General features: G+C 44.5%; 1 protein-coding gene across 2 annotated transcripts in view; it reads left to right on the top strand.

Moving 5' to 3' along the window:
- Window positions 1–23,885, top strand: part of LOC126295334 (alpha-mannosidase 2) — a 923,615-nt gene that overhangs the window by 828,676 nt on the left and 71,054 nt on the right. For both annotated transcript variants that reach the window (XM_049987803.1, XM_049987802.1), the window contains 2 exons: window positions 5,768–5,920; window positions 22,535–22,687. In XM_049987803.1, coding sequence (XP_049843760.1) covers window positions 5,768–5,920; window positions 22,535–22,687 — 306 coding nt within the window. The remainder of the gene's footprint in view (window positions 1–5,767; window positions 5,921–22,534; window positions 22,688–23,885) is intronic.

The following is a 23,885-nucleotide window of genomic DNA, read 5'->3' as shown; positions in this document are numbered from 1 at the left end:
ACACAGACCACACCATCATGTATCCACCATCAGCTTGCACAGTGTCATCGTCACAACTTGGTATGATGGCCACACTAGAACCCTACCGTCAGCTCTTACCAAATTTAATGAGAACTCATTTGACCAGGCTACAGTCTTCCAGTCGTCGTGATCCAATTCTTCAAACCAATCACCGACAATTGTGTCGTGATGACGTGACATCGTTGTTTGGGAAAATGAAGCCCACAAGTGGCGGCAAATGGTCTCGAAGTAGCCAAAGGTAATTATTGCCATATTGCCATATGGTCACGTGCCGAGGGAAGGTGCTGCAGGCGATGTCGTGCCGTTAGCAAAGGCACTCGCATTACTTGTCTGCAGCCACAGCCCATTAGCGTCAAATTTCGCCAGACTGTCCCAACGGATACTGTCGTTGCACATCCCACATTGATTTCTGCAGTTCTGTCACGCACTGTTGCCTGTCTGTCAGGGGTGACACCCTACGCAAATGCCACTGCTCTCGGTCGTTACGTGGAGGCCGTCGGCCACTGCGTTGTCCGAAATAGAATGTCCCGCGCATCTAGCTGCCACTACCAATCTGTGTTCAGCATCTGTTAATTCCTGTCGTGTGGCCATAACCACGTCAGAACCTTCTACATCTATATATACACTCCGCTAGCCACCAAGCGGTGTGTGGCGGAGGGCACAATTCGCGCCAAAGTCATATTTCCCCCCGTCTGTTCCACTCGCGGATCGTGCGAGGGAAAAACGACTGTCTGAATGCCTCAAAATGGTTCAAATGGCTCTGAGCACTATGGGACTTAACATCTGTGGTCATCAGTCCCGTAGAACTTAGAACTACATAAACCTAACTAACCTAAGGACATCTCACACATCCATTCCCGAGGCAGGATTTACAAGTATGAAAAAGAAAGTAAAGGCGCGAAGCCTTCAAAAAATTTTCTATTTCTTAGTAGGAGTTGGTCGTTAAGGATATTGTCTTTAACATGTAGCAGATGCTTAAAGATCTGCATTTCTTCCAAAGCATCCAGTTTTAAGCCCTTAAACTCGCCATGAAGTAACTCGATATTAACAGTTTATCGCTCTTACTCTGCAAGGAGTGAATTAAATTCCTATGTAAACTATTATTAGTAGAATAGGCGACTCTGAAACTTTCCCAATCAGGAGCATATAAAAATACATGTGCGGATTGTCCAAAATTTTACATTGATCAAACGGGGCGAGCTCGAATCTCAGGTATAAAGAGCATATTCCTACTAGAAACGGTGACGGTGCTAAGGGCTCTACTTATGCGGAACACCTTGTGCAAACGGCTCATGCGTCGAGGCCTCCTGTTAATATCGAGTTACTTCATGCCGAGTTTAAGGGCTTAAAACCGGATGTTTTGGAAGAAATGCAGATCTTTAAACATCTGCAACATGTTAAAGACAATATCATTAACGACCAACTCTTACTAAGAAATAGAAAATTTTTTGAAGGCTTCGCGCCTTTACTTTGTTTTTCATACTTGTAAATCTGATGATCTGCGACTATCATATTCGTGCGCTGATTAGCGAGCGCGGTTGGTCAAGCTGTTCACCTTCTTTCTTTCCATCCTCATTTGTCCTTTACCATGAAGGTGACGTTAGCCCGTTGAACACCTCACGTTTTATCCCTGTATCTTTATTACCACGACGTCTTTAGATTACTTCCCCTTAGCGCCCCCCCCCCCCCCCAGGCTAACTGCTGGCTTTAGGTATAGTTTTTAAGAGTTCCTCCTGTTGCCATAGGTAGCTTCATATATAAGTTTCTTTACTAGCACAAGCAACCGTGTGCGGTTATTTTTAGGTTTCGTCTCCTATTTAGCTCGTCTCTTGTTCTATCCATTTAATTTTCTGATATACGTTGATCCACGGTTGGGAATGTATGGGCTATTTAGCCCCGACCCATGTATAAACTTTCTCGTTTGCGCATGCGCACTCGAGTAACTTCCCTTGTCTTGGCGCATGCGTATAGGTAGCGGCTCAGTCTTGTAAGTGAGTGAGCGTTTGTAGCTGCAGTTTATAGCGGGTCATGGTCCCATCGAACATAGGCCGGTGTGAGGTGGAGCGTAAACCATTAAGTTAAGTAGTGGTTTTTACTTTGTACATATGTACTGTTGGTGTTTTCCTTTTCTTTTTCGTTTATAAATGTATAGCTATGCTGCTCTTTTAATCATTGACAAATGTCTTCTTATGCACTTGTGGGTTTTATTGTTGTTCTGAAGAAGCTGTACTTATCTACGCCGAAACCTGGGTTGACTCTTAACACTAGGTGCTTTTTCAGCAACCGTGGCGGGTTTTTAGTTTTTTAATATATTAACCAACGAATTTCTGACGCGCTGCGATTTTGAAGGTTCTTATGGAAGTAAGCCTTCATACTCTAGAGCATGGAAAAGTAAAATGCCTTTATTGACAATACGAAACCAGAAACACTAGCTGGAAGCGATGGTCTCGCGGTTCTAGGCGCGCAGTCCGGAACCGTGCGAATGCTACGGTCGCAGGTTCGAATCCTGCCTCGGGCATGGATGTGTGTGTTGCCCTTAGGTTAGTTAGGTTTAAGTAGTTCTAACTTCTAGGGGACTGATGACCACAGCAGTTGAGTCCCATAGTGCTCAGAGCCATTTGAGCCAAAAACACTAACTGGATATGCACTATACACATTGGCCAGTCGCCAATGCAGCTATGTTGGTATATAGAATGAGAGTGAACAACCCTTTAAAAAACAAAATACAAAAAGTCTCCCATATTCTCTACTGCGCTGGAAATTAAGTATTCATACACCAACAGAAAATGATACTTCTGACAAAGCCATAAGATGTTTAATACTTCGTATGCATACCCTTCCGATGTATTACTTCTTGCAACCTCCATGGCATGGGATGGACCAGTTTTCTTGTAGTTTCCGACGTGATACCTTCCCATTCTCGAAGGAGAGCCTCTTTCAAAGAGGCCTTACTACGGATGTGGTGTTTCCGCACTCGTGTTTCCAGCTCACTCCACAAGTGTTCGATGTGATTCAGGTACGGACACTGAGCTGGTGTTTTAACAGTGTGTGGAGCGTTGTAGAGCAACCACAGCCGGACAGTTTGCGCCGTACGTTTGGGATCATTGTCCTGTTGGAAGTAGTAATTTCTAGGAAGTCCCAAGGTGTCACTCTGTTGTAAGTTCTGTCTGAGAATGTTCATATAATCTGTCCACAGTACCTTCCACAAGCACTAATTTTCCGACACCGGAGGCTGACGCACAACCCCATACCATCACTCCACCACCTTCGTGCTTCACCGTGGGTTGAGTGTTATTTCGGTCGAAGTCTGTATTCGGTCTTCTCCAGGCCAAGATCCTACCACCATTGTGCACGATATTCAATTTGCTTTCATCGCTATACAATATAGTATCCCAGAAGTCTAGCCGGCCGGAGTGGCCGTGCGGTTCTAGGCGCCTCAGCCTGGAACCGAGCGACCGCTGTGGTCCCAGGTTCGAATCCTGCCTCGGCCATGGATGTGTGTGTTGTCCTTATGTTAGTTAAGTTTAAGTAGTTCTAAGTTCTACGCGAGTGATGACCTCAGAAGTTAAGTCGCATAGTGCTCAGAGCCATTTGACCCATTTTTGAACCAGACGTCTGCTGTCTACATCTACATCTACATCTACATCCGTACTCCGCAAGCCACCTGACGGTGTGTGGCGGAGGGTACCCTGAGTACCTCTATCGGTTCTCCCTTCTATTCCAGTCTCGTATTGTACGTGGAAAGGAGGATTGTCGGTATGCTTCTGTGTGGGCTCTAATCTCTCTGATTTTATCCTCATGGTCTCTTCGCGAGATATACGTAGGAGGGAGCAATATACTGCTTGACTCTTCTGTGAAGGTATGTTCTCGAAACTTTAACAAAAGCCCGTACCGAGCTACTGAGCGACTCTCCTGCAGAGTCTTCCACTGGAGTTTATCTATCATCTCCGTAACGCTTTCGCGATTACTAAATGATCCTGTAACGAAGCGCGCTGCTCTCCGTTGGATCTTCTCTACCTCTTCTATGGACCCTATCTGCTACGGATCCCACACTGCTGAGCAGTATTCAAGCAGTGGGCGAACAAGCCTACTTTGTTTTCGGATTGCATTTCCTTAGGATTCTTGCAATGAATCTCAGTCTGGCATTTGCTTTACCGACGATCAACTTTCTATGATCATTCCATTTTAAATCACTCCAAATGCGTACTCCCAGATAATTTATGGTATTAACTGCTTGCAGTTGCTGACCTGTTATTTTGTAGCTAAATGATAAGCGACCTATCTTTCTATGTATTCGCATCACATTACACTTGTGTACATTGAGAGTCAATTGCCATTCCCTGCACCATGCGTCAATTCGCTGCAGATCCTCCTGCATTTCAGTACAATTTTCCATCGTTACAACCTCTCGATACACCACAGCATCATCTGCAAAAAGCCTCAGTGAACTTCCGATGACATCCACCAGGTCATTTATGTATATTGTGAATAGCAACGGTCCTATGACACTCCCCTGCGGCACACCTGAAATCACCCTTACTTCGGAAGACTTCTCTCCATTGAGAATGACGTGCTGCGTTCTGTTATCTAGGAACTCCTCAATCCAATCACACAATTGATCTGATAGTCCGTATGCTCTTACTTTGTTCATTAAACGACTGTGGGGAACTTTGTCAAACGCCTTGCGGAAGTCAAGAAACACGGCATCTACCTGTGAACCCGTGTCTACGGCCCTCTGATTCCTACAGAGTAGATTTCTAGTCTCCAGAAAAGTCATTATACTCGAATATAATACGTGTTTCAAAATTCTACAACTGATCGACGTTAGAGATGTAGGTCTATAGTTCTGCACATCTGTTCGACGTCCCTTCTTGAGAACGGGGATGACCTGTGCCTTTTTCCAATCCTTTGGAACGCTACGCTCTTCTAGAGACCTACGGTACACCGCTGCAAGAAGGGGGGCAAGTTCCTTCACGTACTCTGTGTAAAATCGAACTGGTATCCCATCAGGACCAGCGGCCTTTCCTCTTTTGAGCGATTTTAGTTGTTTCTCTATCCCTCTGTCGTCTACTTTTATATCTACCATTTTGTCAACTGTGCGACAATCTAGAGGAGGAAGCACAGTGCAGTCTTCCTCTGTGAAGCAGCTTTGGAAGAAGACATTTAGTATTTCGGCCTTTAGTCTGTCATCCTCTGTTTCAGTACCATTTTGGTCACAGAGTGTCTGGACATTTTGTTTTGATCCACCTACCGCTTTGACATAGGACCAAAATTTCTTAGGATTTTCTGCCAAGTCAGTACATAGAACTTTACTTTCGATACACGCTGTTTCCCGAATTCCATCCGCCACTTCCTGTTCTTTTTGCTGATGTGGGGCTTTCGTGTCGGGACCCTGGCTCTGTAGCCCGAATGATTGAGGATGGTACCAACTGCCCTTGGAGTGATGTCCTTTCGGGAGCGGTCATGCACATATGCGGATAGTGCCGTCTCTGTCGTCTTCGGGTTTTTCTTCATAATTCTTAGTAGCATTCTGGTCTGTCTTGTTGTAAGCTTCTGTGGACGCATTTCCATCACTGTATTTCGTTCTAGAGGCGGACAAACAAGCTATTAAGCAGGTGGTGACAATGTTTTGGGTCATCAGTGCGTGTATGTGTGTTTGTTTATTACATTCGTAGTGACTCCTACACGTCATGCTGTTGCTTTGGCTGGAGCCCTGGGTTAACAGAGTGGTGTCGCGTGCTTGCAGATCCTGGGCCAGGGTGAGGAGGGCGAGAACGGGCCGCCGCTGATCGTGATCACGTCGGGGCCGATCGCCTCGGAGCTGCGCACCGTCTCTCGGCCGCCGTCGCTCATCGACCACACGGCGCGCATCTACCACGCAGCGGGACCGCTCGCCGAGGTGAGTCAGTCGGCTTGCGAGCCACTGGCGCGTTGCCAGGGGCCCTATTCTGTACCGTTCCCACCGATCGGTGTAGTACCTTAGTCTCGGTAGTGACGTCATTTTCGGTGCCTTATCGAAATACCCTATTCAGTAGGCTTCTCAGAGCTGTTACCGATCGGTTCTCGCACCGATTTTACGACAATTGTACCGAGAGGTTTTGGATTTCGGTGCGGCCCTGTCGATCGACGAGCTGTGCTTTATGTACACCTGTACTTTGTCATTTTAAACAGATTTAGTGGTTTTAGTTTTGGATTTAGTGAGTGTGGTACTAAAGAATCACCAGAGGACGCATCCAGTTGGAAAGGGACTTCATAACAGACCATTTTTCCATTGTTAGAAATATGGTTAGGTTACTGTGAATGATTACATCAAAAAACAGTTTTCAGACAATATTGTCTCAAAATGCGTGTTATTTTTATGCAAATAAGACTTTCAAGATCGTTTAATATCAAAACGTATATTACATCAGTATGAACTGACGTTGCTACTGACTTTGTCTACTTACCACACACCGACAAATGGTTTAGTCAGTAATTATCGAAACATGTTTACAACTTTCAAGTAACAATGGAAAGCAATTATGTGGAGCCTGATATTGGAAACCTTCCAAACTATCACGCATTTACGACTTACGAAGCACCATTTGGCAACCAAATCAGCCTACGTTACTCTGCACAATACTACAACAAATAAGTGCTGAGTTTCTGATGTTTGTCATGGCCAAGTGGTTAGCGCACTGGAATATCATACTAAAGGAAATGGGTTCACGCACGGATGGGCAAAAATAATTTTTTTTTCCTCGTCATATATGCAACACATTCTGAGACAATTTTTATTCCTGTGATGGTGGTTAGTGTTCAACGTCCCGTCGGCAACGAGGTCATTAGAGACGGAGCACAAGCTCGGATTAGGGAAGGAAATCGGCCGTGCCCTTTCAAAGGAATCATCCCGGCATTTGCCTGAAACGATTCAGGGAAATCACGGAAAAGCTAAATCAGGATGGCCGGAGACGGGATTGAACCGTCGTCCTCCCGAATGCGAGTCCAGTGTGCTAACCAAAGCGTCACCTCGCACGGTTGTTATTCCTGTAAGTTAAGAATTTTCTGCAATGTTCGTTATTACTTACATGTATGAGCGCACTACCTCAGTAATGGTGATTTCTGTGTGTTTACAAAACGAAATACGAAATTGCTGGAGATGAAATTCCTGTGAGAGAAACAACCAACAGTGACCTTTATACTTTTTCCTGTCAGAAATAATTCACCCTTTTTTTCCGAATATGTAGCGATTTCCGAGTTTCGGTTAGACATGAATGTAAGAGCACATGTTAACTTACTGGGAATCTAACTAGCAGTGGTCACCTTCATAATCTTGCTTGTCACAAGTATTTATCTGCGATCGAATCCTCAACAACAGTAGACAGGGATGAAAGATCTCCGCTGTAATATTTTTAAACTGTAGCACCATATACGAAACATTTTCATTCGTGAGATGCATGTTATAAACTTCGACCAACGGCAGGAGCTCTCGAAAATGCGTTTTTTTTTTCAGTTTTGTTTTTAAGACCCAAATCTTTGACGTATCATACAGCGAACTGGGCTTCTTAATCATTTGGATCTCAATGAGCGAGTTATAACGACATTCTGTTTATCTTCTTATTCTTTGAAACTCAGAATCAATTTTTCGGGTGTTTTTATAGATGTATTAGTACAATGTGGCACTACACACTATTCCTAACTCCTTTTCCGAAACGTAAAATCCATAACAAAATGTCTGTGTGAATTAGAATAAGATGACATAACGCGGCATTTACGACAATCTGCAGTATACAGTCAAATACGCTATCGTTTTATGCATTCATGGAAACATGCGGTCAGGGAAACTGTAAAAATTTGTATGCATTTCAGCTGAGAATCATGGAAATGGATGTACTGCGCCTGATACTGTTAAGGAGGGGGCAAGAGCGATGAAGGCGTCATGCGTTACGGCGACGTAGACGCAGTTTTCGGTAAGAAGAACAGCGCGCCTGTGTAGTCTGCTACCCGCGTTGTGTTCGTGGCGCTGTGTGCGCTGCAGTGCGCATGCGCGGATCTGCGGCAGCTCGCTTTTGATTGGCCTGCGCGACGCCAACCGACAACAGCGCTTCGGCTCTCCAGACCCGATCGGCACCGCTACCGAAATGCATACTGAATAACGCAGGGGCTCTGATTCGAGTACCAGACCGTTCGGTGCTCTTGAGAACCGAAACGATCGGCACAGTGGCGGAAAGATACATAATAGGAACCCAGGAGTGAGCAGTTATATAATTGGTCCGAGCTTCAACCCCGAGAGTCCGCCCAGATAGCCGAGTGCTGCTGGCACTCAGCGTGTTCGGTCAGAGGGTTAGTTGCCCTCTGTAATAAAAAAAAACTGAGATTATGGATCAACGACTATCTGAAACGGGTATCTTGCGACGTACGCCCCGAACGGATACAACGAACGAAAACGAACGAAATGCGATAAAAAAAAGTGGCCAGCACAGTGGTCTGTTATGCAAAGGGGCCTGGGTTCGATTTCCGGGTGCGTCGGAGATTTCCTCCGCTCAGAGACTGGGTGTTGTGTTGTCCTCATCGTCATTTCACCATCATCAGTGCAAGGCAACAGGGAACCAGCACTGGAATCACTCCCCCAAGACGCTCATGTGATGGACCTCTCTGACGAGGCTTCCCCCACGACACGACCTGTTGTAAGGCAGACCACAAGGTTTTAACAACTCCCTGGTATATGGTCACCCTGTATTAAGGGGACTTAAAACGGAATTTTTTTCACATTTTCGGATTTTTATCTTCTTATAAAATTCGCAGTTTTCCGAATAAAATGATATATGTATCATTTATAAACTCACATGGGAAGTGGTTTTTTTAAGTATAATCTATACCAGTTGATGATGTTAATTTATATAGAAGGCTGTGGATTGCTGTGTTATAAAGGTTAAATTGCGTGTTTTTATTGGTAGCGCCGTTTCATAGCATAAACAGGCGTTGTATGTCGAAGTGCTAACGTTTTTCCGAGGAAAGTCACGAATATATTGGTAAATCTCTCCAAAAATAAAGTATGACGCTAAAACGAAGTGTTTTTGAGAAACGTAGGTTTCATGGTAATAGATTTTGGAATAAAGGGAAACATTGTGTTCAGCATGTGGCGTGTAAAGTTACAGACAGTGAGATACAGCTACACTCGTCAGTATCTAGAGAAACACACACATGGTGTTTGAAGATTAAAATAAAGCGTTGTGATACACAGTTATATTCTGATAGATTTGCACATCCTAACAAGGGTGTTAGTTGAATGTGTGTGTTGTAAAATATGTGGAGGGCCAGTTAGTTTACATGAAGCCAGTAAGGTATCAAATGAACTAGCCAGGGAAATTATCATTAATTGTGCCGCCGTCCGAAGTGTCCGTGCGGTTCTAGGCGCTGCAGTCTGGAATCGCGAGACCGCTATGGTCGCAGGTTCGAATCCTGCCTCGGGCATGGATGTGTGTGATGTCCTTAGTTTATTTAGGCTTAACTACTTCTAAGTTCTAGGGGACTAATGATCTCAGAAGTTGAGTCCCATAGTGCTCAGAGCCATTTGAACCATCATTAATTGTGCCATTTGTAAATATACTCATTCATTTTGGAATTCTGATGAGTGGAAAGATAATTATTATGTTAGGTGGTTTCATGGATTGAGAGCTATTGGCAAAGAACACAGTGCAGCAGAAACAATGTGTGCCGTGATGAATATGCCACGCCCACAGTATAAAATCGACAAGTATACAGGATTTATTGGAGCTGCTGTGGAATCTGTTGCACATGAGGCAGTGAAGGGTGCTGCAAGCGAAGCTGTTGAAATAAATGATGTTGTGGCTGACGTAGCAGTAGCTTTTGATGGCACTGAGCGCAAGTGCGGTTACAGTTCTAAGAATTCTGTTGCTACGGTGACCAGCGTGGATACTGGAAAGGTAATAGATTTCCAGATTTTAACCATTGTTATAAGAGTAAATCAGGAAATGAAGCAGGGCATATCTGTGACAGAAATTATGAAGGAACAGGTGGTGGTATGGATGCCTCTGCAGCTACTGAAATTTTTAGTCCGTCTGTGAACGAAAGGGGAGTGTGTTACTCTAAAAGACTCAGAACCATATAACAGTGTAGTAGCCGGTCAGCCTTATGGTGAGGAGGTTATCACAAAACTGGAATATGTTGGTCATGTCCAGAAGAGGTTGAGGAAGTTGAAACAAAGTTTGAGAGACAAGAAACTTTCTGATGGTAAAACCTTAAGAGGAAGGCTGACAGACAAAATGATTGATGAACTACAGCAGTATTATGGGATGGCCATTAGAAATAATACTGAGAATTTGTTGAAAATGAAGCAGACACTATGTGCTACCTTCTTCCACAGAGTGTCAACCGATGAAAACCAGTTCATCACCTTTGCCCTCCAGGACCTGATTCATGGGGCAATTACCGCAATGCCCAGTACTCAAGCAGTTCATACAGCCGTAAACATCCCATCCCAGCAGCAGTCATGAATATCATAAAACCTGGCAAATTCTGAATTACTGAAGAAATGTCTGCATGGTGAGACCCAACATCCTAATGCGTCGTTCAGTAATCTTATATGAACTCGCTTACCAAAAAATGTTTTGTTGGAATGAAGACACTAAAGTTGGGGGACAGTGATGCTGTTATTGCTTTTAATTATGGCAACATTGGTAGGGTAAAAGTGCTCCAGCATATGAGAATTAATCCTGGAGCAAACTGCATCAGAGAAACCTTGGACGCATGGACAAGGTTCGCATTTATAAATCAGACTCTGCGACACAGTTGGCCACTAAGAAGTCCAGAAAGAAGAAGAGAAGAAAAAGGATAAAGAAGATGATATACAGTATATATTAAGTGTGTTGCAGCCTTTTGAAACTTCAGAAACCGTCCCTGAAACTTTTTCCCTAAATCTCAGAAACCACTTCGAGTAGAGTATTCAAATTTTCAGGGAGTAACAACATACATATCCCGAGTCTACTGAACTACAACAAGAACATAACGTTATGTATAATTAAAAGTATTTAGTATACCGTACAAAAAAAGTACACCAAATTTCAGCCGTGTAATTAAAGAATGGTATTTTCGAAAGCAGTGGCGGAAATGCAATTGTTGTAGTTCAGTAGACTCAGAATACACGATTTAATGAGCCGTAAAAGTTTCATGTCAATGGCTACAGTGATTCCTGAAATACAGGGTAGCCAAGACACTAAATTTAACGCTCTGAACGGAACGTCGGTCTCAGATACCGCCCTTGTTGACGTTAACAATGCCGCATGGTTTCCGAAGGAGCCAGCCGGAGCTGTTCTAGGCGCTTCAGTCTGGAACCGCGCGACCGCTACGGTCGCAGGTTCGAATCCTGCCTCGGGCACGGATGTGTGCGATGTCCTTGGGTTAGTTAGTTTTACGTAGTTCTAAGCTCTAGGCGACTGATGACCTCAAATGTTAAGTCCCATAGTGCTCAGAGCCATTTAATTGCCCGAGGGAGGGGAGAACCTGAGTAATTTTCGGTTGGGTCCGGAAGGGCAGCTGGCGAACAACTCACTGTCGGCGCATTCATTGTTTTGCAGTACGTAGATTTTTTGTTGCATATTGAGGGTGTGTGAGACCGTGTTCCGAAAATGTGCATTCTCTTCCCGGTCTGACAGATCGCGATTCCTTAAAGCGTCAAGCTTCTGCTGGTCCCTCCGACCAGGTGCTCCCAAAAGTGTCACGTATTTATCCGTCTGCTTGATCGGCGTTCCCCGCTTCCAAGAATTTTCTTTTCTTAATCGAAACATTTCATCAATTTGATTGGAAGTTTTGTTTCTACACTACGGTTAATATTTTTGTATTCACAGCGGGAAAAAAAATTGTAACAACACCCGTTTCAAGTTTTAATTTTAATTATTCCGTTATTCGCACACGCAATCCAATTTTCTATGCAGTCTTGTTACAGTAATAGAAATTTCTCCATTAAAGTTCGTTAAAATATATTTTTCGTGATTTGCCTACAAGTTTACAGCGGAAGGCCCGAAATACGTTTCAAATCGGTCGGAAAAAATGGTAGCCCTCAAGATTACTTAAAAGAATCCGACTTGGAAGTGGATTCAGACGAATCCTACATTCCGAATGAGGACCTTACTATCCTAGATTCTCATAATGAAACAGATAATGACGATGACTCTCCCAATGATGTTGATGATGATGATCGCGGTGATGAAATTCTTCGAGAAATATTTGAAGTAGAAAATACCTTATTCCGGGAAGAAATCGGATAACGACAGCCTGACAGAAGCTCTAGAGGAAGCATACTTATCACTCCACAGCTGCCTACTGATGTTTCGAGCTCAGCTACGCATTGAGCACGACAATCAAGATGAGAGTTGTCTTCCAGCTTCTTACTACGGAACAAATAAATGTTTCACAACGTCATCATTTCCTGTACGTTCTAGGACGCGAACCAGCAGCATCTAACATCATAAGAGTACGGCAATCCGATACAAGGTCCTGTGGGGGGAAAAAAAACAAGGTCAGGAGAAGTTTGCCGCTTTTTCTTTACCGACGACATGATTGATACGATTGTAATTCATTCAAATGAAAAGTTTTCGAAAATGCGTTCTGCTATTGAACTAAGGTAAAGTATAGCATATAATCACTAATGTGCGTGAAGTGAACGCTGTGATTGGACTCACAGCCCTTTGCAGCATATTGAGATCTGCGAGGGAGCCCGTGACCTCGTTGTTTTCCGCTTCGGTCTTGAAGAGGCCAATTTTTCGATCAGTCATACACAACTGGCCATTTAAAATTGCTACACAACGAAGATGACGTGATACAGACGCGAAATGTAACCGACAGGAAGAAGATGCTGTGATACACAAATGATTAGCTTTTCAGGGTATTCACACAGGGCTGGCGCCGGTGGCGACACCTACAACGTGCTGGCATGAGGAAAGTTTCCGACCGATTTCTCATACACAAACAGCAGTTGACCGGCGTTGCCTGGTGAAACGTTGTTGTGACGCCTCGTGTAAGGAGAAGAAATGCTTACCGTCACGTTTCCGACTTTGATAAAGATCGGATTGTAGCCTATTGCGATATTGCTGCTCGCGTTGGTCGAGATCCAATGACTGTTAGAAGAATATGGAATCGGTGGGTTCAGGAGGGTAATACGGAACGCCGTGCTGGATCCCAACGGCCTCGTATCACTAGCAGTCGAGATGACAGGCATCTTATCCGCACGGCTGTAACGGATCGTGCAGCCACGTCTCGATCCCCGTGTCAACAGATGGGGACGTTTGCAAGACAACAACCATCTGCACCAACAGTTGGACGACGTTTGCAGCAGCACGGACTATCAGCTCGGAGACCGTGGCTGCGGTTAACCTTGACGCTGCATCACAGACAGGAGCGCCTGCGATGGTGTACTCGACGACGAACCTGAGTGCACGAATGGCAAAACATTTTTTTCGGATGAATCCAGGTTCTGTTTACAGCATCATGATGGTCGCATCCGTGTTTGGCGACATCGCGGTGAACGCACATTGAAAGCGTGTATTCATCATCGCCACACTGGCGTATCACCCGGTGTGATGGTACGGGGTGCCTCTGGTTACACGTCTCGCTCACCTCTTGTTCGCATTGACGGCACTTTGAACAGTGGACGTTACATTTCAGATGTGTTACGACCCGTTGCTCTACCATCCATTCGATCCCTGCCACCTTCTGCACGTCATATCTAGTGTGCCTGTTCAACTTTTTGTGGCTTTTTAAAAAGATATGTTTTCCGGTTTACCATATGCAAGGCAATGTAATTGGAATGGTGCATTGTCGATATAAATAGGACTGCCATTTTTGGGGGGTGGGGGAGACATAAGAAAGCAGTATCATGTATTTTGTAAAGCCATAAAGGTTACATCCAATTTGACGAGCGATTGTTGCTCGAAATTTGTCTGATATCTGGGGTTTGTTCCTTTTTACTGCCCCAGCTAATGTCAAATTGTGAGTTAGTAGCTCCTGAGCAAGTTCTAAAGAACGAAACCAGTTGTCGCAACTGATATTTCTGTTCGTGCCGTACAGCCCTTTAGATAGACGGAATGGTAGTGGGAATGCAAATTTTTTTTCTACGGGGTGATCAAAAAGTCTCTCCGCAGTGCCGTATGATTGTTCGCCTGCCTGGGTTACTTCCCTTCAAGTGGACTCTCGCAACACTCCACTGTTCCGTTTATCTCAGCCAGCGTCAGTAGCATCGTTGGTGTGTGTCGTTACGTGTTGACTTGAGCGTTAAAGTTTAGTTCCTTTATTGGTTTGTTTCGTTTTTATCACTCTTAAAATGTAGAACGTGTGTTTTTAGTCGAACGAGTGTTCAAAGCTGCCGGTAAATACACAGTGTCAGTTCGTCAAACATTTAATTCAGATTTCCTGGAGACAACACTCCCACATCTCGATACTGTGCGAGATTTGAGTGACAAATTTCGAAGTAACTGTTCAGTGACAGATGAACTAGAAATGGCCGTCCTATCGTTCTGTCTGAGGATAAACTACTCGATATTTCCGATAAAATGTCCATCAGTCCGAACAAGTCAGTAAGAAAACTCGCCCAACTTTTCCCACACAAAGTAACAGTCGTGCAGGAACTGAAAAATACCGATCGTGGCAAGAGACTACATTATAGTCAATGGTTCAAACATTTCTTGAACAAAATGGAAGGGATATTCTTAATGAAACGTTTGTCACTGATGAGGCGTGGTTTCATTTATGCGGGTACATGAACTCGCAAAAATTCTCGCATGTGGAGTACTGCAAATCCACTGTGTATTCATGAGGAACCACTTCATTCTGTGAAAACATAAGTTTGGATTGCAATTTCTAGACGTCGGATTGCGGATCCCACATTTGTCAACGAAACAATAAACACACACTACGATACTGCCGTGATATTGTGTACCCATTCAAACGAGAATTAAGGTGAAATACTGAACGGTTATTTTCAACAAGATGGTGCAACCGCGCATACAGCTCGCGTTTTAATGTCGCTGCTTGCCGATGTTTTTGGTGACCGCATAATTTCACAGCGACTTTGGCCTGGCCACGATCGGCTGGCCTAACACCACCTGCCTTTTTCTCCCGGGATGCAGCGAAAGCAACTGTCTATAAAAACCGTCCAGAATCCGTTTATGAATTGAAAACTGCAATATCCACGTTCACTGCTTCTGTTACAGGAGAAATGTTACAGCTTGTGTTTGGAAACATGAGTAGACGAATTGAGTTGTGTATTCAACAACAGGGAGGACACTTTCAACACTAAATGTGAAAATTTGTAAGTAAAAATGAATATTCAATAAATTAATAACTTGTATTTCACTGAGTTTCATTTCGGTATATTCACTGCGGCATACGTCACGCGCGGCTAAAAATCATACGGCACTGGGGAGAGACTTTCAGAACACCCCGTACTACAGAATGTGTGGCTCCATCACATCTTTTTCCAGAGTAGATGTAGGCGTTGTAATTACATGCACTATGTGCATCTGCCAGGCCCATGACTTGGATGCTGTGTTCTGCGGGTTGTTTGGGCACATATATATGGAATTTAATCCGACCTCTGAAAGACACCAAAGCTATCAAATACACTCCAGAGCTATAAATCTACTGACGGTTCCAAATAAATTTGTTAAATGTGTCCGTAATAGCAGCAGCTGGATCATTTTTCACCCTGATTCCTCGTGGCCGATTCATCGAATACAATTGCTGAAAGCAAAATTCCTAATTGCTTTTCTGTTACACTACTGGCCATTAAAACTTGCTACACCAACAAGAAATGCAGATGATAAACGGGTATTCATTGGATAAATATATTACACTAGAACTGACATGTGATTACAATTTCACGCAATTTGGGTGCATAGATCCTGAGAAATCCGTACCTAGAACAACCACCTTTGGCCATAATATCGGCCTCAATACGCCTGGGCATTGAGTCAAACAGAGCTCGGATGGCGTGTACAGGTACAGCTGCCTATGCAGCTTCAACACGATACCACAGTTCATCAACAGTAGCGACTGTCGTATTGTGACGAGCCAGTTGCTCGCCAACCATTGACCAGACGTTTGCAATTGGTGAGGTATCTGGACAAAGTGCTGGCGAGGGCAGCAGTCGAACATTTTCTGTACCCAGAAAGACCGTTACAGGACCTGCAACACGCGGTCGTGCAGTATCCTGCTGAAATGTACGGTTTGGCAGGGATCGATTGAAGGGTAGAGCCAAGGGTCGTCGCCAAACACGGATGCGACCATCACGATGCTGTAAACAGAACCTGGATTCATCCAGAAAAATGACGTTTTGGCATTCGTGCACCCAGGTTCGTCGTCGAGTACACTATCGTAGGCGCTCCTGTCTGTGATGCAGCGTCAAGGTTAACCGCAGCCACGATCTCCGAGCTGATAGTCCGTGCTGCTGCAAACGTCGTCGAACTGTTCGTGCAGATGGTTGATGTCTTGCAAACGTCCCCATCTGTTGACTCAGGGATCGAGACGTGGCTGCACGATCCGTTACAGCCGTGCGGATAAGATGCCTGTCATCTCGACTGCTAGTGATACGAGGCCGTCGGGATCCAGCACGGCATTCCGTATTACCCTCCTGAACTCACTGATTCCATATTCTGCTAACAGTCATTGGATCTAGACCAACGCGAGCAGCAATGTCCCCATACGATAAACCGCAATCGCGATAGGCTAAAATGCGACCTTTATCAAAGTCGGAAACGTGATGGTACGCATTTCTCCTTGTTACATTAGGCATCAAAACAACTTTTCACCAGACAACGCCGGTCAACTGCTGTTTGTGTACGAGAAATCGGTTGGAAACTTTCCTCATGTCAGCACGTTGTAGGTGTCGTCACCGGCGCCAACCTTGTCTGAATGCTCTGAAAAGCTAATCATTTGCATATCAGAGCATCTCCTTCCTGTCCGTTAAATTTCGCGTCTGATGCACGTCATCTTCGTGGTGCATTAGTTTTAATAGCCAGTGGTGATGACAGAACATTACACAAGGCAAAACGTTTTTAGTTCGAGTTGATTATTCTTCATGTCCAACGGACAAGCTTGAAGAAAGAAAAACTTGTCGATTTTATCCATATTAATAAAAGAGGAAAACTGTATACTAGAGTACAGGGTGTACGTTAAGTCCGGGAACACTCACAATTATTTATTGCAGAAACAATGTACAGATATCATAAATATGTCATTTTGAAGAGAAATCCTGAAAGTATTTTGTTTTTCATGTATACAGCCACAGTGTAGTTTAGTAATTTGCCAAACGGAGCTTCCGCATCGATGGATCGGCCGTGCTACAGAAGCGGACAGCTGTTTCGTGAAATGGCCTCCCCGATCGCCAGATCTAAAAATGGTTCAAATGGCTGTCAGTGCTATGGGACTTAACTTCTGAGGTCATCAGTCCCCTAGAACTTAGAGAACTACTTAAACCTAACTAACCTAAGGACATGACGCACATCCATGCCCGTGGCAGGATTCGAACCTGCAACCGTAGCAGCAGCACGGTTCCGGATTCAAGTGCCTAGAACCGCTGGGTCACAGCGGCCGGCTTCATGTTGCATTTTGAAGAGAAACTCTGAAAGTTTTTTTACATATAGCGTAGCGGTCGCGCGGTTCCAGACTGAAGCACCTAGAACCGCTCGGCCATCTCGGCCGGCGATCACCAGATCTTACTCCGTGTGACTTTTTCTGTGGGGACACATTGAAGATGTGGTGTTATGTACCGCCTGTACCACGTGATGTAGCAGAGAGAAGACGGGAAGCGACGGCCAAGGTCGACGATGCCGTTCTTGGACGGGCGTGGCAAGAAATCGGTTACCGGTTTGCCGGATCACTAATGGTTCGCATATCGAATATATGTAAAAAAAAACTTTCAGAGTTTCTCTTCAAAATGCAATATGTAGCCGGTCGTTGTGGACCAGCGGTTCTAGGCGCTTGAATCCGGAACCATGCTCCTGCTACGGTCGCAGGTTCGAATCCTGCCACGGGCATGGATGTGTGTGATGTCCTTAGGTTAGTTAGGTTTAAGTAGCGCTACTTTCTAGGGGACTGATGACCTCAGATGATAGGTCGCATCGTGCTCAGAGTCATTTGAACCATTTTTGCAATGTGTATGACATCTGTACTATGTTTAGTTCTTGTGCAATAAATAATGGGAAGTGTTCCCGGACTTTATGTACACCCTGTAGTTGTTGTGTAGAGCGAACGTGCTTTGGGTGTTCACGAAAAGTGTGCAGAACTTGTGCTATGAAAAATAAACCTAAAATTTAGTTGTTGAATTACTTGTGGGTATTCAGTTTCTTTAGATGTAATTGTCATAATGTAAAAACAAAAAATTTCTCAACGAGTAAAATGTAAACAACCAGGTACTGCAGATTGATGTTCTTTGCAGTAATAATTTAAATGAGCTATCTTGCAAATTAAACGCAAAACTTTCTTTTGCATTTTTAAAATGTTTTCGACATGTGGAGAATGTCCCCATATAATAAGACCATTTGTTGTATGGGATTGGAAAAGTCCAAAGTATGTCATGCTAAGGTAATCCATACTTACCATGTCCCTTAGTTTCAAAAAGAGGTATGAAACCCCAGATATCTTTTTGCAAACATGATTGATATGTTCTTGCCAATTAAGTTTGGAGTCAATGTGAATACCTAGGAATTTTACTGATTTAGTTTCTATATCCTTTATCATGCCTAGTATGAACTGTTGTGTTTATTGGGATTACATAACAGTTTATTAGCACTAAACAAGTCCAAAGTTGTGTCAAGAGATTCTTTTGTTATGTGACTGAGTTTAGAGATGTTCTGATGAGAGGTAAACAGTGTAGCATCATATGTGTAACATATGACAGGATATGGTATGTTGCAAGGCAGGTACTTGATTGCAACAATGAAAAAGATGGGTCCGAGCGTAGATTGTTGGGGAACACCTTTGTCTATCTCGAGTGAGAAAGAATGCATATTCGTGACTGAAACGAATTGTTTCCTGTTGTTCAAGTAGGAAGTGATGACGGGTAAAGAGTTCTCTTGCAACCCCTAGTATTCAAGTTTCTTTAGTAGGATGTCGACAGGAATGCAATCAGATGCCTTGCTTAAAGTCACATAATACAAGTGATACTTTGTTTTTGGTTTCAGTATCAGATAACGTTCGAGCAATGGTTTCCAAGGCAGCAGCAGTTGTGTTTTTTCCCTCGCGAAATCCAAACTGAAAGTTACAAAGTATGCCGTGGTCTTCAAAGTAGGTATTTAGCTGGTTGTGCATTAGTGTCTCATATGTTTTTGGCAATATAGGCGCAACTGAAATTGGTCGGTGATGTAGTGTGGGAAGGTGGGGACACTTTCATCCAAGGGGGCGTGGCCATCAGGGCTCGGAACGTGCGGACACACTCGCTGGAGGCGATCCACGGATCACAGCCAACACTTCGCCGCTCAGGTCGACATCTCTGTCGGTAGCGCCGGCACACTGCTTCGCCGTCTAATACAACACCGTTAAGAACAATGAAGGGCCATCCGTGTGGAGGTGCTTGTTCATTACGGGGTTGGTGATGACAATTTATTGTCGAATATCGTCGCGGGCGATGAAACGTGGGTTCATCACTTCGAACCGGAGACAAAACTGTAAACCGCGGAATGGTTCCATACCATCTCTCCTCTGAAGGAAAACTTCAAAGCTGCACCCTCAGTGCAGTGAAGTGTATTGTGCTAGACTCAGGAAACTTGAAGAAACGACTTCTGTGCCTTCATTGCCACAAAAGTGCGAACAAATTTCTCCTTCTCTGTTATAATGCAAGGCCTCACACAACTCTGCACAGCCAAGAAGAGCTCACAAGACTGCATTGGACTTTTCTTCTCATCAGCCCTATTCGTACACTGTCCAGCTTACGCATGTTTTTGCCTAATGAAGCATGCATTCCACAGGAAGCAGTATAAAGATGATGGCTATTGATGCAGAAAGACACTGGCTCCGACGCTGAACAGTCGAGTGGTACCGTGTGGGCATACAGGCCCTTCTAGTAAGGTGGCGTACGGCGATGGCACTGAACAGAGGTGATGTTGAAAAATAGCGTTTTTTAGCCAAAAGTACGGGTAATAGTTTGGTGTACTGTAATCGTCAATAAAACCAACCCGCTATCTCAAAAACGTGTAGCATTACTTATTAAACGCCACTTGTGTAAACTAACAAAATCACATTGATCATATGTGCTTGTGTGATCTGCCAGAACACACAGTTCGGCGAAAAATTCAGTCTCGAAAAAACTCACAGTTGAATGAAGAATGTAAATACGTTGTTGTTGTTCTTGTTGTTGTTGTGGTCTTCAGTCCTCAGACTGGTTTCATGCAGCTCTCCACGCTACTCTATCCTGTCCAAGCTTCTTCATCTCCCAGTACCTACTGCAACCTACATCCTTCTGAATCTGTTTAGTGTATTCATCTCTTGGTCTCCCTTCACGACTTTTACCCTCCACGCTGCCCTCCAGTACTAAATTGACCATCCCTTCATGCCTCAGAGCATGTTCTACCAATCGATCCCTTCTTCTAGCCAAGTTGTGCTACAAACTCCTCTTCTCCCCAATTCTATTCAATACCTCCTCATTAGTTACGTGATCTACCCATCTAATCTTCAACATTCTTCTCTGGCACCACATTTTGAAAGTTTCTATTCTCTTCTTGTCCAAACTATTTATAGTCCATGATTCACTTCCATACATGGCTACACTCCATACAAATACTTTCAGAAATGACATCCTGATACTTAAATCTATATTCGATGTTGACAAATTTCTCTTCTTCAGAAACGCTTCCTTGCCATTGGCAGTCTACATTTTATATCCTCTCTACTTCGACCATCATAAGTTATTTTGCTCCCCAAATAGAAAAACTCCTTTACTACTTTAAGTGTCTCATTTCCTAATCTAATTCCCTCAGCATCATCCAACTTAATTCGACTACATTCCATTATCCTCGTTTTGTTTTTATTGATGTTCATCTTATATCCTCCTTTCAAGACACTGTCCATTCCGTTCAACTGCTCTTCCAAGTCCTATGCTGTCTCTGACAGAATTACAGTCTCATCGGCGAACCTCAAAGTTTTTACTTCTTCTCCATGGATTTTAATACCTGCTCCGAACTTTTCTTTTGTTTCCTTTAATGCTTGCTCAATATACAGATTGAATAGCATCGTGCAGAGGCTACAACCCTGTCTCACTCCCTTCCCAACCACTGCTTCCCTTTCATGTCCCTTGACTCTTATAACTGCCATCTGGTTTGTGTACAAATTGTAAATAGCCCTCCCCTCCTTGCATTTTACCCCTACCACCTTCAGAATTGGAAAGAGAGTATTCCAATCAACATTGTCAAAAGCTTTCTCTAAGTCTACAAATGCTAGAAACGTAGGTTTGCCTTTCCTTAATCTTTCTTCTAAGATAAGTCGTAGGGTCAGTATTGCCTCGCGTGTTCCAGTGTTTCTACAGAATCCAAACTGATCTTCCCCAAGGTTGGCTTCTACCTGTTCTTCGATTCGTGTGTAAAGAATTCGTATTAGTATTTTGCAGCCGTGTCTTATTAAACTGATAGTTCGGTAATTTTCACATCTGTGAACACCTGCTTTCTTTGGGATTGGAATTATTATATTCTTCTTGAAGTCTGAGGGTATTTCACCTGTTTCATACGTCTTGCTCACCAGATGGTAAAGTTTTGTCAGGACTGGCTCTCCCAAGGCCGTCAGTAGTTCTAATGGAATGTTGTCTACTCCGGGGGCCTTGTTTCGACTAGGGTCTTTCAGTGCTCTGTCAAACTCCTCACGCAGTATCTTATCCCCCTTTTCATCTTCACCTACATCCTCTTCCATTCCCATAATATTGTCCTCAAGAACATCGCCCCTGTATAGACCACCTTTCTGCTTTCCCCTCTTTGCTTAGAACTGGGTTTCCATCTGAGCTCTTGATATTTATGCAAGTGGTTCTCGTTTCTCCAAAGGTCTCTTTAATTTTCCTGTAGGAAGTATCTATCTTACCCCTAGTGAGATCAGCGTCTACCTCCTTACATGCGTATACAGATATAATTTTGCCCCACGACCTTCCCCTCTTCAAAAGCCCCAGCCACCTAACATTTGTTGGGATGCCACTTACACTCCCCCACTTATGGGTGGCCTTGCCTTGTGTCAAACAACGTGCCACTGAGCTCTTTTTGTTATCTCTGTCTGGTACAGGTCCCTCATACAACAAATGTTTTGTAGCCATTCCCCTCTACAGACACATAAAATTTTTTCGGTATACTGCTACTGAACTGAAGTCTCCCACCTGCACCTAGCAGCTAAGCATGGGTATTATTGAAAGTTGTACCAACCTCTGGGCTACGGAAGCTCACACACATAATGTTGAGAGTGAGAACTTCGCTTGCAGTGCTGTAGTACTTGGTGCACAGCTGACAGCCTGAGCCTGGCCTGTATTCATGTCTCTTTTTTCCCCTTACAGGGTGTGAGCCTGGATGTGGTGGTGGACCTGGGAGCGCCCCCCAGGAACCGGGAGACGGAGCTCTTCATGCGGCTCGTCACCGACATCAGCAACGGGGATCCCCCAGAGTTCTACTCTGACCTCAACGGCTTCAGCATGCAGCGGCGTGTCAAGGTGGGTAGCAGCCACCCACAGCACCTTTTTTCCGCTTATTGTTATTTAACACCTTGCGTAAGGTAGGGTGGCAGCAGCACAGTACGCTGCTATTCGGCCACAGGTTTTACTAGAGAAAAACAATGGAGACACAGAATATACAGAACATAGTAGGGGACAAAAAACAGTAGACACAGTAACGAAAAACACGAAGCCGTTTACACGCGAAGACAACCAAAGAAACTGTTAGCACTGAACACGGACACTGATGATGGAGATGACACATCAACGATGCAGCGTGGGCGGCGAAAAACACTGAGGCACAAACACGGCAGCACACACACTAAACTGATGATCTCCAGCGCGCGAATGTCCACTTAACGTGTGTCAGTCCGGGGACCTGCCAAGAGGCGAAGCAGGTGGAGGGGGAGGGAGAGGGAAGGGCAGAGACGCCAATGAGAGGGGAGATGGGGGAGGAATGAAGGTATGGGGGGTGTAGGGGAAGCCCAGGGGAGGAGGGGGGAGGAAGGGAGGAGGGAGGGAAGGGAGAGAGAAGGGAGAAAGGGAGAGAGGGTGCCCTGAGGAAAAAAAACACGGGAAGTGGGAGCGGAGGATCCGAGTTGGTAGGAGGGGTAGATGGAGGGGAGGAGGGCATCATCAGGGAGGGGGAGCTGGCGGAAGCCGCCTCGGGAGAGGGTAAGGAGGGTAGAGATGGAGACCGGGTGGGACGTGGGAATAGAGGGGCGGGGTCGGGAGAGGATGGGCGAGACCAGCGGGTGAGGAGGATCGAGTTTAGGGGTGGTGTAGAGGATCTGTATCCGTTCGAGGAAGAGGAGGAGGTGGGGAATTTAAGGAATACCAAGCGATCAGTTTTAAATTCACATTCAATTATTTTAATGTAGCACTTATCCAGAACACAGAACTGTTTCATTATGTATGCCTCGAAGTGAAGACATTAGGCTACTATGACTAATGTATGACGTCATTGGTCACAGCCGACGGGTTGTATCCCCTGCTTCATTAGACCCCAAAAATCTGACAGACAATATTTTCTATTTCATGCTGCACAGTGCAGTTGAAATTGGTATTCCACACTGTGACGTCACCCTCTCCCGACCATCTGCGTTTTCACGTGCCATGAGAAGAAGGCTTTGGGACGATATAACGCTATCGAATTTCTTTGACAAAGTTGGTTTAAGAAATATATTTGACGTAATTC

This window comes from Schistocerca gregaria, chromosome 11 (assembly GCF_023897955.1).
Source record: "Schistocerca gregaria isolate iqSchGreg1 chromosome 11, iqSchGreg1.2, whole genome shotgun sequence".
Classification (NCBI taxonomy): Eukaryota; Metazoa; Arthropoda; class Insecta; order Orthoptera; family Acrididae; genus Schistocerca; species Schistocerca gregaria.
The sequence above is the reverse complement of the archived record's forward strand: the minus strand, read 5'-3'. Positions and strand labels throughout refer to the sequence as shown.